Raw genomic sequence first — 14,081 nt, 5'->3', positions numbered from 1 at the left:
GGCATGGAGATCTTGCTATACCCATGTTTACCTAAAGCTGCCTTTGGATTTAGAGTTACAATAATATATATTTTTTTTAATAGCATGTGCAAATCTAAACCTGAGAGATGTGCATGTATGTGAGCACGAGCATACATGATCAGGGCAGGGGAGGCAACAGAATTTACTCTGAAGCTTTTTACCATAAACTCCAAGCCTCTGTTTCTCAGTAACCCAAGTCTGTAGTAACTGAAGTCCTGAGGAAGGTTTGCAGGTGCAGTGTAGACAGGGAGGCTGAAAGATGCTACTACATAAAAGTGAACAATTTATTTTTTTTTTCCTCAAAGTAAAGAGGAATCACATCCAAAGAGATAGGCATCACCATTTATAGGAATAATTCCCTTTCTTTTTACCTGTAAATGCTAACACAAAAAATTATGGAAGGAAATAAAAAAAGTTAGGAACAGTCTCCTGGGAATGGACTTAGTTCTGTTTTTTATGAAATATTTTCAGATTTGAATGTTTGAAGGAAGGTGCTTAGATAAGTAGTTCAGGACCCTGTACTTTCCACAAAGCTTCTCCACACATCATCCCAAGTAACTAACATGTAGCATATGAATCAAGGCTTTCGCATGGCTGTTTTTTCCCTGTTTCGTAATGTGTCTTCCAAGGACTCCTTTAAAACAAAATAATAACACACCCCATCAAGACAGCAGTTCAGGTTTGCCCAGCAAAGGGTGCCCTGAACGATGTCTCGTAGCACTTGCTGAAAACTGGTGTGAATGATGTTATTCTTCACCAAAAAGTACACAAAATAGGCCATGTGGTAAGGCGTGAAACAGACCAAAAATGCAACAACGTTTGTCACCAATATCTTCTCTGCTCTAGTGGTGTGTGTTTGGGGGTTGTCTCGTTCTCTGTGCTTTCTCAAGCACCTGACGGTCTGAGCGGTGCAGAAGGTCATGGCTGCCATGCTGCCGAAGAAGGTGGTCTCCAAGGCGCTGAACAGGCCTGCGTTTTCCCACGTGCTCTTGGAGAAGTTATGGAAGCAGGATGAGATGTTGTGGCCCTCTCCATGCAGTTGGAAAGTAAAGACTGTCCCGGCCGAGGTGCCCAGGCAGATGACAGCACAGACCATAGCAGCTTTCTTGGTAGATCGCAGGGTGGGAGCCATGAAGGGGTGCTGGATAGCGATGTACCGGTCTACACAGATGCAGAGGGAGATGAGGATGCTGCCGTACATGTTTACAAAGTAAAGACTCTCCAAGGTGGAGCAAAACACAGACCCCAAGTTCCAGTTGTCCTGAAGGTGGTAGGAAATTATTTTAAAAGGAAGAGTAAACAGCAGCAAAGTATCCAAGAAAATAAGGGCTATCATGTAGATTGTAGATTCTGACAGCTTTTTAACCTTAAAAAACAGGAATGACAGAGCCATCACATTGAACAGCAGTCCTAGGGTAAATGTGGGGGTGTACATGATGAGCTGGAACAGTTCCACAGTTGTGCTGATATTATTGATATTGCTCTTGGTACGGGTGTCATTCATATCTCCAGGTATGCTGGAAGAGAAGAAAATCACCTTCAGCACAAGGAAGGATGAAGATCACACTTAAGACATGGTACAAAGGCCAATGAGGTCTCTATGTGTCCACAGACCTGGAGATGCTTTTTGTCTTGGGCTGCTGTGTGCTGAATTGCAGCTCCCAGTAATGTGGAGCTGCTCAGTGCCAAGGGATCTTGGGGCAAGGTTGTGCCTCAAGAAGGAGCAAGGCTTTCTGGGGTCCAAGCCTCACTTACACTGTCACCTGTTACCCCAAACTGTGCTGCCCTATAGTTTAGGCTACGCAGAGTATGAATGTGACTGCACTGTCCCCTTGGAGTGATGTGATCTCTTTGCAGAGCCAGGGTAGTAGCCCCTGATTTTTGAGTTACTTGGATTGTGGGGATGGAAGCAATTAGTTGGATCAGATTTCCCGAATCAAGCTATCGTAAGAGACCTTGGGGAGCCACGAGTATGAGGGTCCCCTGTGTTTGTTAATGTGAAGATCCCACACGGTCATTGCCATTCTGCACCCTCTCCTACCACCACTGGGCAAAGACGGGCTGTGATTATTTCTGGGCCTTCTGACAAGCTTGCTTAAAGCAGCAGGCAGGAAGTTTCAAACAGGCTATTTCTAGCAGAGGTTAAGTCTTTAGAAGAAGAATGAGATTTAAGAACCCAAGCTTTTGTCTAAAACAGACAGACTTACTACAGCAGATAAATCTGTATCTGCAGAGACAGGGATTGCAGAAAACATGCACCTGGTTTCTCCTCTGCAAAGAAGGGACTGAAAATGTCGAGGTAGGCACCCTCTGAGCAGGGGTCATGAAGTAATTCTTTTCTTTAGAGGAAGGGTGCTGGTTTGATCCTGCCCTCAGACTCTCCTGAAAAGGACCGGGAAGGCTCTCATTGGTTTCTGCAATGCTGATCTCAGCTGGAATTGCTTGCAAATGCAAATGCACAGGCATACCTGGTCCTTTCTTCTAGCCAGTTCTGTCACAGCAAATGTAACCTGTAAATAAAGCCATCAGTGCCCAGAAATTACTTTTGTCTGCTGTTCTTTAATTGTCATTACTTCAACCTAGTGCCTTTCCTACATGAGTTACTGATCTTGACGCTGTTTCATTTCAGATTTGTCAACTGGTGCAGTGAAAGTTCCTGTTCTGCAGGTCAAGTCATTCCCTGAGTATTTCAGAGGTAAGCTCTCCAGTGCTGTGGTTTGAGAGAGATTAGGATCTCTTTGAGAGAGATTAGGATCAACAAAAAAGAAATTTATTTCTTACTAAAGAACTAGCAATTACTGTTAGGAAGCCAGAGCAGGTTGGCTGTTTGCTCCTTAAGGTCACACTGATGCCAGGTAAATGATTCTGTAAGTTACTAGTTGTCCTGGTTTTGGCTGGGATGGAGTTTATTTTCTTTCTAGCAGCTGGTATGGTGTTATGTTTTGGATTTAGTAAGAGAATAATGTTGATAACTGATGTTTTCAGTTGTTGCTAAGTTGTGTTTAGACTAAGTCAAGGATTTTTCAGCCTGTCATGCCCAGCCAGCAAGAAGGCTGGAGGGGTACAAGAAGTTGGGAGGGGACACAGCCAGGACAGCTAACCCAAACCTGCCAAAGGGATATTCCATACCATGTGACATCATGCCCAGTATACAAACTGGGGGGATTGCTGCTTGAGAGCTAACTGGGCATCGGTTGGCAGGTAGTGAGCAATTGCATTGTGCATCATTTGTTTTGTATATTCTAATCCTTTTATTAGTATTGTCATTTTATTATTGTTATTATTATCATTATTAGTTCCTTTCTGTTCTATTAAACTGTTCTTATCTCAGCACATGAGTTTTACCTTTTTTCCTTCCGATTCTCTCCCCGATCCCACTGGGTGGGGGGGAAGCGAGTGAGCAGCTGTGTGGTGCTTAGTTGCTGGCTGGGGTTAAACCACAACACTAGTTTACATTACAGAAGTGAGAAAACCATCTCCAGAAACCCAGCCTGATGAGGAGAATGGGGTGCTGGCAGGGCTGTGGGTGGAGGAGAGCATACCTCTGGTGGGGTCAGGTGCAGGGATCTAGCCACAGCTTCTGTCTTGCTGTAGCAGGTGCAGGTTTTATTTGGTTCCCCGCAGTATGCAGTGCTGCTGGCTGTGTAAAGCACTTAACAGGCTCCTTCCTTGCAGAGCACTGCTGCTTGTAAGGCATGGGGGGACATGGCTCAGTGGGGCAGCAACCCTGTAAGCAGCACCTGCTCTGCTGCTGTCTGCAGGGGACTGAGGGAAATTTGAGGGGAAATAATGAAATTCTCTCACCCAAATAAAAAAAGGACAGGAAATCCTGAGTTTGTGAAACACTTGGGGATCTGGGTGGCTGGAGGGAAGAAGCACTCCTTGTTATGCTGCAGGGTCGTTCACTGCCTGGGAGTTAAACCCGCCTGCAGCCATGGGCCTGGGGAGTTTGTTGGGAGCTGGGTTGGGTCCCTGAACCTCCGAATTCAGGTAGCCCGTGGCAGACGAGGGGTTACACTGACAACCTGGGCAGAGATATTGCTCGATACAAGAGGGTGGCCTAGGTTCCACAACCAATATGCTGCTCTCCTGCTGAGTCCCCTTCATTGAGTGAAGCCCTGTGAGTCTAACACTGGGAGGGAACCCATTACTGAGAGCCAAAGGGATGAAAAGTTAATTAAGGAATTACTGAAAAGTAATAAATATTGACAAAGTTCTTTACCTCATTGTCTCTGTAGGAGATTTCATCAGTCGTGTCCCGTCCCCCTCTTTTTTTTGTTTTGTTTTAGGTTTTTTTTGTTTGATAGTGTGTCTAGGAAGTTCTGGGTCTAGAGAAATAGAATTTCAGCTTCTTACCAAGATTTTTACTTGAGGAAAATCTAGTTATGACAAAAAGGCATTTTTGACTAGAGTCTTTTGTGCAGATTTATAAACAAAACAGAAAAAAATACTTAAAGCATAAAGGCAAAGGGTAGCTCTGTTCTTAAATAATATGTAGATATGCTATAAGCAAAACAAGTTATGTAAAATATACTTAGAAAAGAAGCAAAGCTTTTAAGGCAAGGTTTCACTACAATGAAATATTCTCTCTTGTCATCTTACCTTTGGACTGTCTTTAGCTCTGGTGGTTGACTTTTTTCCTTTCTCAGCTTGTGGAATTCTCGAGTCTTAGCTTTTCTTTTAAGGCAGTGGAGTGAGCTGCATGCAGAGTAACTGCTGGTCAGGATGTCAGAAAGCATGAAGTGCTGCTGCTTTTTGTTTCATCACATTTCCATTACAACATCAGTCTCCCCACACAGTGTCTGCATACATGCACTATGTACACAGTATGTCACACAGAGCTCATTTAAGGATGTAAATACATGGCTTTTTGGGGCTAGCATCTCTGTGAGTCACCCATTCAAAATAGTCTCCAGTAACAAAGAAGGAAATTCTGGCCCTACAAACCTTTCTCTGTTTTTTTTTTCTACACAACATGATTTTATTGATTGTATATAACATCTGTGGGTAGAGTGTTAGCTACACTCAAAATGTCAAAATGTGCTTTAAGCTAAATCCTGAGCTATCACTGTCATTGTTTTCCTTACTTTTCATGAAACCAAAAAGGAAAAAGAGATCATTGATTTTCAGTGGTTATCTGATATCTGAAACTTCAAGTTTGTATTCTAAAAAAAGACAAGGGTTATTCTTAAATCTGTTTATACTCCTAGAGAGCAGGGAATGTACCCATGGAGAGTGTCAGGTGCTGATTTTGTTCAGGGGGGAAGGGGAAAAAAAGATTTTTTGCCCATTGTATGTGTGTTTGCAATCTTCTTACCAAAGGGGGAAAGAAAGGCCAGAGGGGTAGTTTTGCTTGGTCCTCTGCATACCACTTACATATCAAACCTGAGGATTATATTGGCTGAATTCAAACGGTGCATCTGTGAAAGAGATGGGGGATAGGAGATGAGAGAAGAAATAGTACTTAGGGTTTCCCCATAGTATTTTGGTTGAAATGACTCTACTTAAGGAAAAAAAAAAAAAAAAAAAAAAAAAAAAGAAACCACCAAGGGGAAAAAACATGATAGAAGGTCTGATTGAACAATACTTTAGCGGATTCCTTAGCTAGGTTTCACTTCCGTGTATCCAGTGGTATTCTTGTGACCATGATGGCATTTTGGATAATAATAAAAAAAACCCACACAACACAGGCAGGCACCACTACCATGAAGAGGCATTCGGGGCCTGAGCCAGCCTCAGGTTCCAGGTGGGAACTGAGGCTGCCGTGAGCACAGGACATAAGCCCAGCTGCTCTGTGTGCTCCTGCCCTGATCCGGGGTTTGCACATGTGAGTTCTGATACTGCCACCAATGATTGGAGCAGATGCTCTTTCTTCCCCATTCAAGGTTTTCCCCTCACACACTTGGAGCTTTCTCTTCTCTCTCATTTTCTCTTTGATACTCATATTCTCATGCCACCTAAGCGCTGCCCACCTCACCAGACACTGCCGAGAAGCATGCCTCCCTAGGCATGCTTGCTGCACAAAGCCCTATATCTGGAGAAAGATGCTTTGGAAAGGGGAAGATGAGGAAGCAGCAATGCCAGGGTTGGCATATCATAGCCTAGCCACCACCAGTGGCTGGTCTGCTTTTTTTTCCAGCAAACATCCTTGTGAGTTTTTTAGGGAGGGATCTGAGGAGAAATGGCCAGGAAGGCATGCAGGGGTTACAAATGCACTTGGGACAAGGTGTGAAGGCTCCTCTCCCTTCAAAATTGAAAGCGTGAAAAAGAATGATGCTGAGGGCTGATGGAGAGGCAAAAATGAGTGAGCAGCATAATGGAAAGGCTGAGATAGTCCATGAAGGACTCTCAGACTGTTGATTAATAGCTTACTTGTGATGCAGGTGTGAGAAAGCTGTGGGCAGCCAAGGTGCCTTTCTTTTCTCGCCGCAGGCCCTACTCTGTGCTAATGGGATGTGACTCTTCGTGAAGTCCTCGAAACCAAGTGTGCTGTACCTTTTCTTGCAGACTGGGGAGGAAGGCCACACCCTGCAAACTCTGCTCTGTCCTTGGTGCCTCTGTGCATGTCACCAATGTCACCAGCGTGTGAAGCACCTGCTGCTTTGTGTGATTTCAGATGCTGAATGCATTATCTTGTTCCTTTTTCCTGACGAAGGAGCTGTTTCACATGCATTTTTTGCTAGTATCGAGGACTTTGCCATATCACCGCTGCCACGCAGCCCTCCCCTTCAGGCCATGCATGCATCACTGGGTGGTAACAGTGAGGCTCTGCTGATTCCCTGTGTTTGCCCTTGGGGCTGACCTTCTTCAGTGCCAGGCTGTGCCAGCCATCCCAAGGCACTGCTGGTCCATTGCTGTGCCCTGACTCAGGACTTCACTGCAGACAGCAGTGCCATGGTCCTGGCTCTTCAGCTGTCAGTCCTGGCTCTCAGGAAGAATGTCAGTATCGGGCTGGTTCTGCTGACATCCTTCCAGTTGAAGAGCTGAATCGGGAACCATTGCACCACACAGGATTGTGCAGTGGAGATGTGGTGTTTTTTTCTTGATCTAAATCAGAGTCTAGTCTAACCAGTCAGAAAAATATTTGCTCTGCTTGAGGAGAGAGACCATCCACTGCTGTGATCCCCTTGCTCTCTTCCTCGATTTCCCCCAGATGCCTTTCAAGTCTTCTCCACTTTTCAGCTTCATTCACCTCCCCCCCCCGCTCTCCCATGTCCCCAGGCCCCTGATTTTCTCTTTTTTGAAGGGCTGCTCTAGCTCTGTCCCGGGGAGGAGGCTTCAGAAGCCAGCCAGAAGGAAACAGCAGGAAGTCGGGCAACAGAGGCCACAACAGAGCAATGTGTGGAGCCTTGGGATGGTCCCCGAGAAGCTTCTACTGCTAGAGTGTGCTTGGCTGGGGTTGCCATCAGGGACTGAGAACATGTTTGAGCTCCTTGGTCCTGCTATGAGGCCTCGCTGGGTGGCACCCAGAAACACAACCTCTCCCTGTGTCTCACCTGGGACATGGGCCAGGAGGCTATTGGAGCTCACTCCTGCCTGCCCTGGGCCATGTACTTGCTTTGGGCCATTGCAGCATCCCACCAGGGCTGCCTGCTGCAGAGGATGAAACGTCCCATCACCTAAATCTGGTGGCTCCGCAGAGCCGTTTGTTATTCAGTTGCTCCATCTCGTGGCTACAGGGGAAATGAGAAAGACGGCTTCAGCCCTGAGATGTCTCTATCTGCGGTTGATCACCAGGAGGAACAGCTAATCCTGTGGCTCAGACAGCTTATCCCACAACCTGTCTCCACCAGCCTAGCACTAGACTCCTTGTCTTCACCGGCCTCTGTGTTTGCTCCACCATCCACACCGTAGACAGCCCAGGAGTGATAAGAAAAGGGAGAACCAGAAGTTCCGATGGTGATGGGCAGAGAGGGCCAAAGCACAGAAACAGCTGAAATGGGGCTTTCCTGTAGAGGAAGTGACCATAAGTACTGCTTGTGGGTTGCTGGTGAGGCCTCCATACCGGCACAGGAAGCTGCTGTGCCAGTGCAGAGGTCTGACCCCAGCTGATGGTCTTCTCACTGGTGTCCTCTGGAAGGACCCTACAGCTTGAGGGAGGCACCAGCAAACCTTGGCTGTGCACAGGGCCAAGAGTGTCCCAGTGGAGAAAGATCCTTTCGATGCTGGAGGAGCTACATGTGCTTGGGAGAGCAGGTGAGCTGATTTCTCTCTTTAAACCCTGACACATTTAGTTTTGAAGTGCTTTAGTATTTGTTGAGAGATATCTCTCAGTTTCCACAGAGAAATCGGTTGGGGATGCTCCCATGGGACTTCTGAGGCCAGGTCAGCAGGGTGGGTATTTTATGTGTCAGTGCTCTGATAGGTGAAATTTGAAACTGGTGAAATGTGAATAAACCCAGATGATAAACTCTTTTCCTCAGATTTTCTACTACATTCTGATTGAAGGCCCAGGCAATTCAGGCATTCATTCCCCTACATCATTTTTCTGCTAACTTGCAAGCTGCAGCACCAACAGCAACAAGTTGGTGGAGATCTGTCTTTGTGTTGCAGCTTTTGTGCTTTTAGCTGTTCTCCAACTCCACAGAGCTGGTGTTCAAGCGGGGCTCACATACCCTGGCTGAGGGCCCTACATACCACATCATGGTGTATGCCTCTTTCCAGCCTGATGACTGAGTCATTTTGACACTTCTAAGGTTTTTTTTGTTTTGTTTTGTTTTTCCTACTCAAACCATTAGCCACACTGGTCTTCAACTCATAATTGCCTTTGAAAGACTTGAGATGGCATTTTTGTAAATCAACTATTTCCCAACAGATCATACAAACCTCCAAACCGTAAGACCCGCCCCCTCCCCTGGCATGATGAGACAGGCACTTCAGCTGTAATTTTGCAAGGTGGGAAAAAAGTAAGTTGCTCAAAGATCAAGGAGATCTCATTTCATTTTTCACAGTGCTGAAGCACATGTACAACTCTAGGAAAGTAACTGCATAACCGGAGCTCCTTTCCAAAAGGCACTCATACATGTTTTGAGCCAACTGGGCTGCTCATATGGCCGTGGAACAACGTCCTTCTGGGGTACACCCAATGGTGACTGGGAGAGTCTCGATCAGACCCTGCATGGCTCATGGCTCCATTTCTTCTTAATGGGAAAGGTCAGTTTTCCTTGCCTCGTTTGGCACAGGGTGTGTCTCTCAGAAATTATTAGGCATATTTATGGCAGCCCTCATGGCAGGGAGGGAAGTTAGTTGAATGTCATTACAAGAAAATAACGAACTGAAGAAGAACATAAAAGTCATTTTGGGCAAGAGAAAAAATGCATGTAATATGGCATCCTGTCTTTAACTGAAGCCAGCAGTGGATGTTCAAGGGAAAAGTGTAAGAAACTGTGTTCCCATTGCTGACAATGCTTCAAGCAATAAGCAGTTTAGAAAATAAGGATAGATTGATCATAAAGGCTCCTTAGTTACATTCCCGCTTTCCTCTTCCCATATCCCACAGTGTTTTTCTATTGAGGCCTTACAGATATATGCCATGCATTGAACATGATATGCACATGTCTATTTAGCAGACAATTCTAGCAACTTTATATGGAAAATACCAAAATGTTTTATCTGTGTATCTTTAGTATTTTAGGGAACCAGTAAGATATCAATGAACAGTATTACCTAACAACTGCTGCTTCAGGAACATTTCTTAAAAAAAATTCCAAACAAATTGTATGATATTACAACTTAAATTTTCCACTGTTTAGTAGAGGTAGTTTGTTAGAATTGCTTAACAGAAAAAGCAAACCTCTGAGTTCAGATAATTAGCATGAAGAGATTAATTGGTTAGAAATGCAGTGACAGCAGTCAGAACTGGGCAAGACTACTTTTCCCTGGATTTATATTGATAACATATTCCTCAAAGGAAATATTTTTACAGAAGGATACATTTCCAAAAGGATTATGTGGGGGGGAGAAAAAAGGAAACTTTTTAAAAATTATTTTTTATTAAAATTAATTTTGCTTTCTTGGTGTTCTGCTCTATTACTTCATTACATAAACTGTGTGTACCATTATTGTGCCAAACGTCAGCTCATGGTCTACTGTAACATTAACAGGCCAGCAGCAATGCATATGTTTATTATATCATGACATGCTGGTAAGGTTTAACTTCGCTATAACCAGAGGTAGACTACACAGAGGATTTGGCTGTTAATGAAAACCCCTCTCTTCTTGTTGTATGCATAGTTGGACATATCAGCTTGATGCTTCACTAACCTTAGAACCTGTTTATCAAATATTTGCGGAGCATTGTGCTGATGAGGTGTGGTGTTTGCTGTGCCCAACCATACCACTTTTAGGGTTATTTGGGTGTCTACACTGGACATCGCAATGCACCATGGCAGGCTTGCCTGCTTGACACTGTTGAGTTTGGGGTTTTCCGTCCTCTCCTAAATGTTCTGGTGTCATCCTGGTGGTGTAGTTAGGGTCTGCTACCTTTTCCATTTTACATGTAGGGAATCAAAGCAGAGATAAGCAAAAGGACTTTCTAAAGGTGATACAAGACACCTGCAGTGGAGCGCAGTTTCCCAAATCCAGATACCTCCCCCCCGGTGCCAACACACTATTTTTAGCCTGTTGCTTCCTGGGGCCCAGCTCCCTGTCTGCAGCCCAGGAGAGACAGCATTGCATCAGTCATGTCTGGATGTTCACATCCCTTCTGGAAGTCCTACATTCTTCAGAAATAATTTGTATGTTTGCCCTTTCATATTCAGAATTAACTATTCTCTTTTGGTAAGTGTTGAAACTACATAGTAACATGCAAAAGAAGTAATCAAGAATACAACAATGTGTATTTCATGTCATTTTCCATATACATGTGATCACTTAATTCATTTGAATCTTTCAGTCTTTCTATTTAATTTCAATAACATTTTAGTTAGGGTAAGGCTGTGTATATGTGATAAAAGCATATAGTGCTCTGCAGTTATACTCTGTGCAGATTTCAGCAAGGATTAAGAGAAGAATATCTTTATTTCCCTCCTTTTTTCTGTAGCTGAACTCAGGAAGTGGTGGCCTTCAAGCAGATCTTGCACTGTTGTAAATATGTTGACAGTATGTATGGTGTTTGTGCAGAAGCACTTAGCCATTTAGTCATCTAAATTCTGGAAATTTGCTGAGCACTCATAATTCATCATTTCTTTTTCCATTATTATTCCTTTTAGGGCAATACAGCTTAGAGAAAGAATCTTTACTTCTAAATATTTGGTTTCTTTGGCCTAGCGTCTCTCATGCATTTAGCAGAAGGCTTTCTTCTTTTTGCGCCTTGCCTTGCCAGCACAATTTTTCTCACAAGAGGCACAAGTGCTGAAACACCAGTTTGGTTACGCTAAAGCTTACTGCAGTGCTGCTGATGGTTTTTAGACTACTGTTAAGCAGTTGTGTTAAGCATTTGCTTTCTCCTATGTGAAACATGCCTGCGGCATCCCACACATCTCCAAATGAGAGAAAATAGTCTGCCCATTTTTGTTTCCTTTTCACACATTTGCAATTTGCTTACCTTTGATACAGTATTTTTTTTAAGTGTTCTGAGGTGCTGATTTTTAAAGCTTTGGTTGCTAACAGCAAGAAGTTTATGCAGAAGGAAGTCCATTCCCTCATTCCTTTCATGTTCAGATGAAAGGAAGAGGAAGAGTTCTAATAACTTTGTGTCCCTTGTCATTGTTACCATTTGGCGTTAGGTACCTTTGCAAGAGCTAGCTTCTGAGCCGCTCTCTTCTCAGAAGAGCTACTGTGCAATAACTACATTTGGGTGCAGAAAGGGAACTCTGAATTTCCAGCCCTATTTTTAACACCACTCCTTTTAAAAGCTATTGACTGATAGGAAAGAATAGAACAGACTATTTCAGTTGGAAGGGACCTACAACAATCATCTAGTCCAACTGCCTGACCAGTTCAGTGCTGACCAACTTAAAGCATGCTGTTAAGAGCATTGTCCAAATGCCTCAAACACTGACAGGGTTGGGGCATCAACCACCTCTCTAAGGAAGCCTGTTCCAGTGTTTGACCACCCTCTCAGTAAAGAAATGCTTCCTAATGTCCAGTCTAAACCTCCCCTGGTGCATCTTTGAACCATTCCCATGTGTCCTCTCACTGGATACCAGTGAGAAGAGATCAGCACCTCCCTCTCCACTTCCCCTCCTCAGGAAGCTGTAGAGAGCAATGAGGTCACCCCTCAGCCTCCTTTTCTCCAAATTAGACAAGCCCAAAGTCCTCAGCCGCTCCTTACAGGACATTCCTCCCAGCCCTTTCACCAGCACTGTTGCCATCTTCTGGATGCATTCAAGGACCTTCACATCCTTCTTAAACGGTGGGGCCCAGAACTGCACACAGTATTCAAGGTGAGGCTGCACCAACGTTGAATACAGCGGGATAATCACCTCTTTTGACCACCTGGTTATACTGTGTTTGATGAACCCCAGGATGCAGTTTGCCCTCTTGGCTAACCTCGTGGACATCTTCCCATTGCCTGGCGTTGAGGCTGAGGGTAGGAGAGCTCCTCTTGGGATGGGGCAGAGAGGAGCTCTTCTGCAGGACAGTTGGGACAGGAGCCAGGGACCCTGGCGCATGCATCGGCCGGGACTTTGCAAGGCAGTTTGAGCAGCTGTCTCTGGCTTGTTCCCATCCTGCAAGCTGGCACCAGTCTAGTTGCAAACCAAAGCAGCAGACCAAAGTGCCTGGAGAAGCTGGTCAACCAGCAGCCCTGTGGTTTGACTGTGAATCATCCTCTCAGTGTGGGTTTACCTGTAAAATGGGAAATGTGTGAGGTTTAATGTTTGTGGGACAATATGTACAGAATAGTTTTGCTGTCACATTGTCCTTAGAAAAGCATTTATTGAACCACATTCAGGACATAACTGACAGATTTAAAAGTATGTTCAGAAAAGCACTGAGCAAGCGGCATGTTTGATTCTCTGAGCCCCTTATACTGCAGAGCCCGGGAAGAGAAATGTTCAAGCATTGTCTCAAGAAATAACCTGTAAAATAACCCGATCTAAGGGAAGCAGATCTTCCTAACACCCATTGTTTTGCATCTTTGTATTGTCCCATCGAATCCTACTAAGTTCCTGGCTTTGAGACAAGAAGAAATACAATTTAATAGGATGTGGGTTGGTTTTTTTGTTTGGTTGGTTGGTTTTTTTACACTGTGGAAGTGGTTGTTTTCGATCATGTTTGCAAGTAAAGGCTTTCCATTATTGTGTATGCTGATATTTCCATTATGCTTTCTTGCACCCCTAATTGTTCAGTAAGGCCAAATTTAGGGTCAATTTTTACTGTTTGTTCACTCCAAGACAGAACCCTCAGAGCTGCAGTAGGCTGACGCAGACAGGAGTGATGGACCCTCTGCTTGCTGTCTGTTTGCACACACTCATGGGGAGACACAGGACACAACAGGCAGGAGAGGAAAGACAAAGGAAAGGGGTTTGGTGGCCTTTTCACCTTTTCACAGGGATTCAGCTGACATTGTGAGGGATTTTTTGACCTTATGTGCTTTCTTTACATTTTTCCATCTGTCCTCGCTGCAAGTGTGTGCAGGGTGTTCCTGCCTTGCAGAACTAGGGCACCGAGAGGTTCATGCCACCTGTGCTCTAAGGTAGCCATTGTATCTATATGTAACTATATGCCATAGTATGTATGCATAGTTAGATATGTAGTCCCTATAGAAAGGGGCCCACATGGCACCACAACCTGGGTTTCAACCAAATTAAGGGAGAGCCCCTGCTCCTGCCCTCTCCTTCATGCCATCACCCCCCTCCTCTTTCCACTGGCCATCTCTTGCTTTCCTCGGAGAGTTGCTATGTGGGGACCAAGGCTGCACCATTCTGTGCCTTTTCTTTTTTTTTTTTTCAGTGCCTTTAGGGAAAGGTTAAAAGGGCTTTTAGTGGACAGCATTTGTTGAGTTTCAAAATGTCTGTCTTCCTGCCTGAAAATAGAGCTTATTTAACCGCTTCTCACACTTATTAATTCTTAGTGAAATCAAATTCATATGAGTAAATATAACACTGATGAAGTTG

The 14,081-nt window shown here is 44.5% G+C and overlaps 1 protein-coding gene across 1 annotated transcript; it reads right to left on the bottom strand.

Moving 5' to 3' along the window:
- Nucleotides 1-598: 598 nt before the first annotated feature.
- On the bottom strand, nt 599-12,639 carry LOC104326039 (G-protein coupled receptor 55). Its single transcript, XM_009930974.2, has 3 exons — nt 12,514-12,639; nt 12,168-12,389; nt 599-1,558 (listed from the first exon to the last, which is right to left on the bottom strand). Exons 1-3 carry the CDS (start codon nt 12,637-12,639, stop codon nt 599-601), a joined length of 1,308 nt encoding a protein of 435 aa, XP_009929276.2.
- Nucleotides 12,640-14,081: the final 1,442 nt, after the last annotated feature.

The sequence above is a fragment of the Haliaeetus albicilla genome, chromosome 9 (genome assembly GCF_947461875.1).
Source record: "Haliaeetus albicilla chromosome 9, bHalAlb1.1, whole genome shotgun sequence".
Lineage (NCBI taxonomy): Eukaryota > Metazoa > Chordata > Aves > Accipitriformes > Accipitridae > Haliaeetus > Haliaeetus albicilla.
The sequence above is the reverse complement of the archived record's forward strand: the minus strand, read 5'-3'. Positions and strand labels throughout refer to the sequence as shown.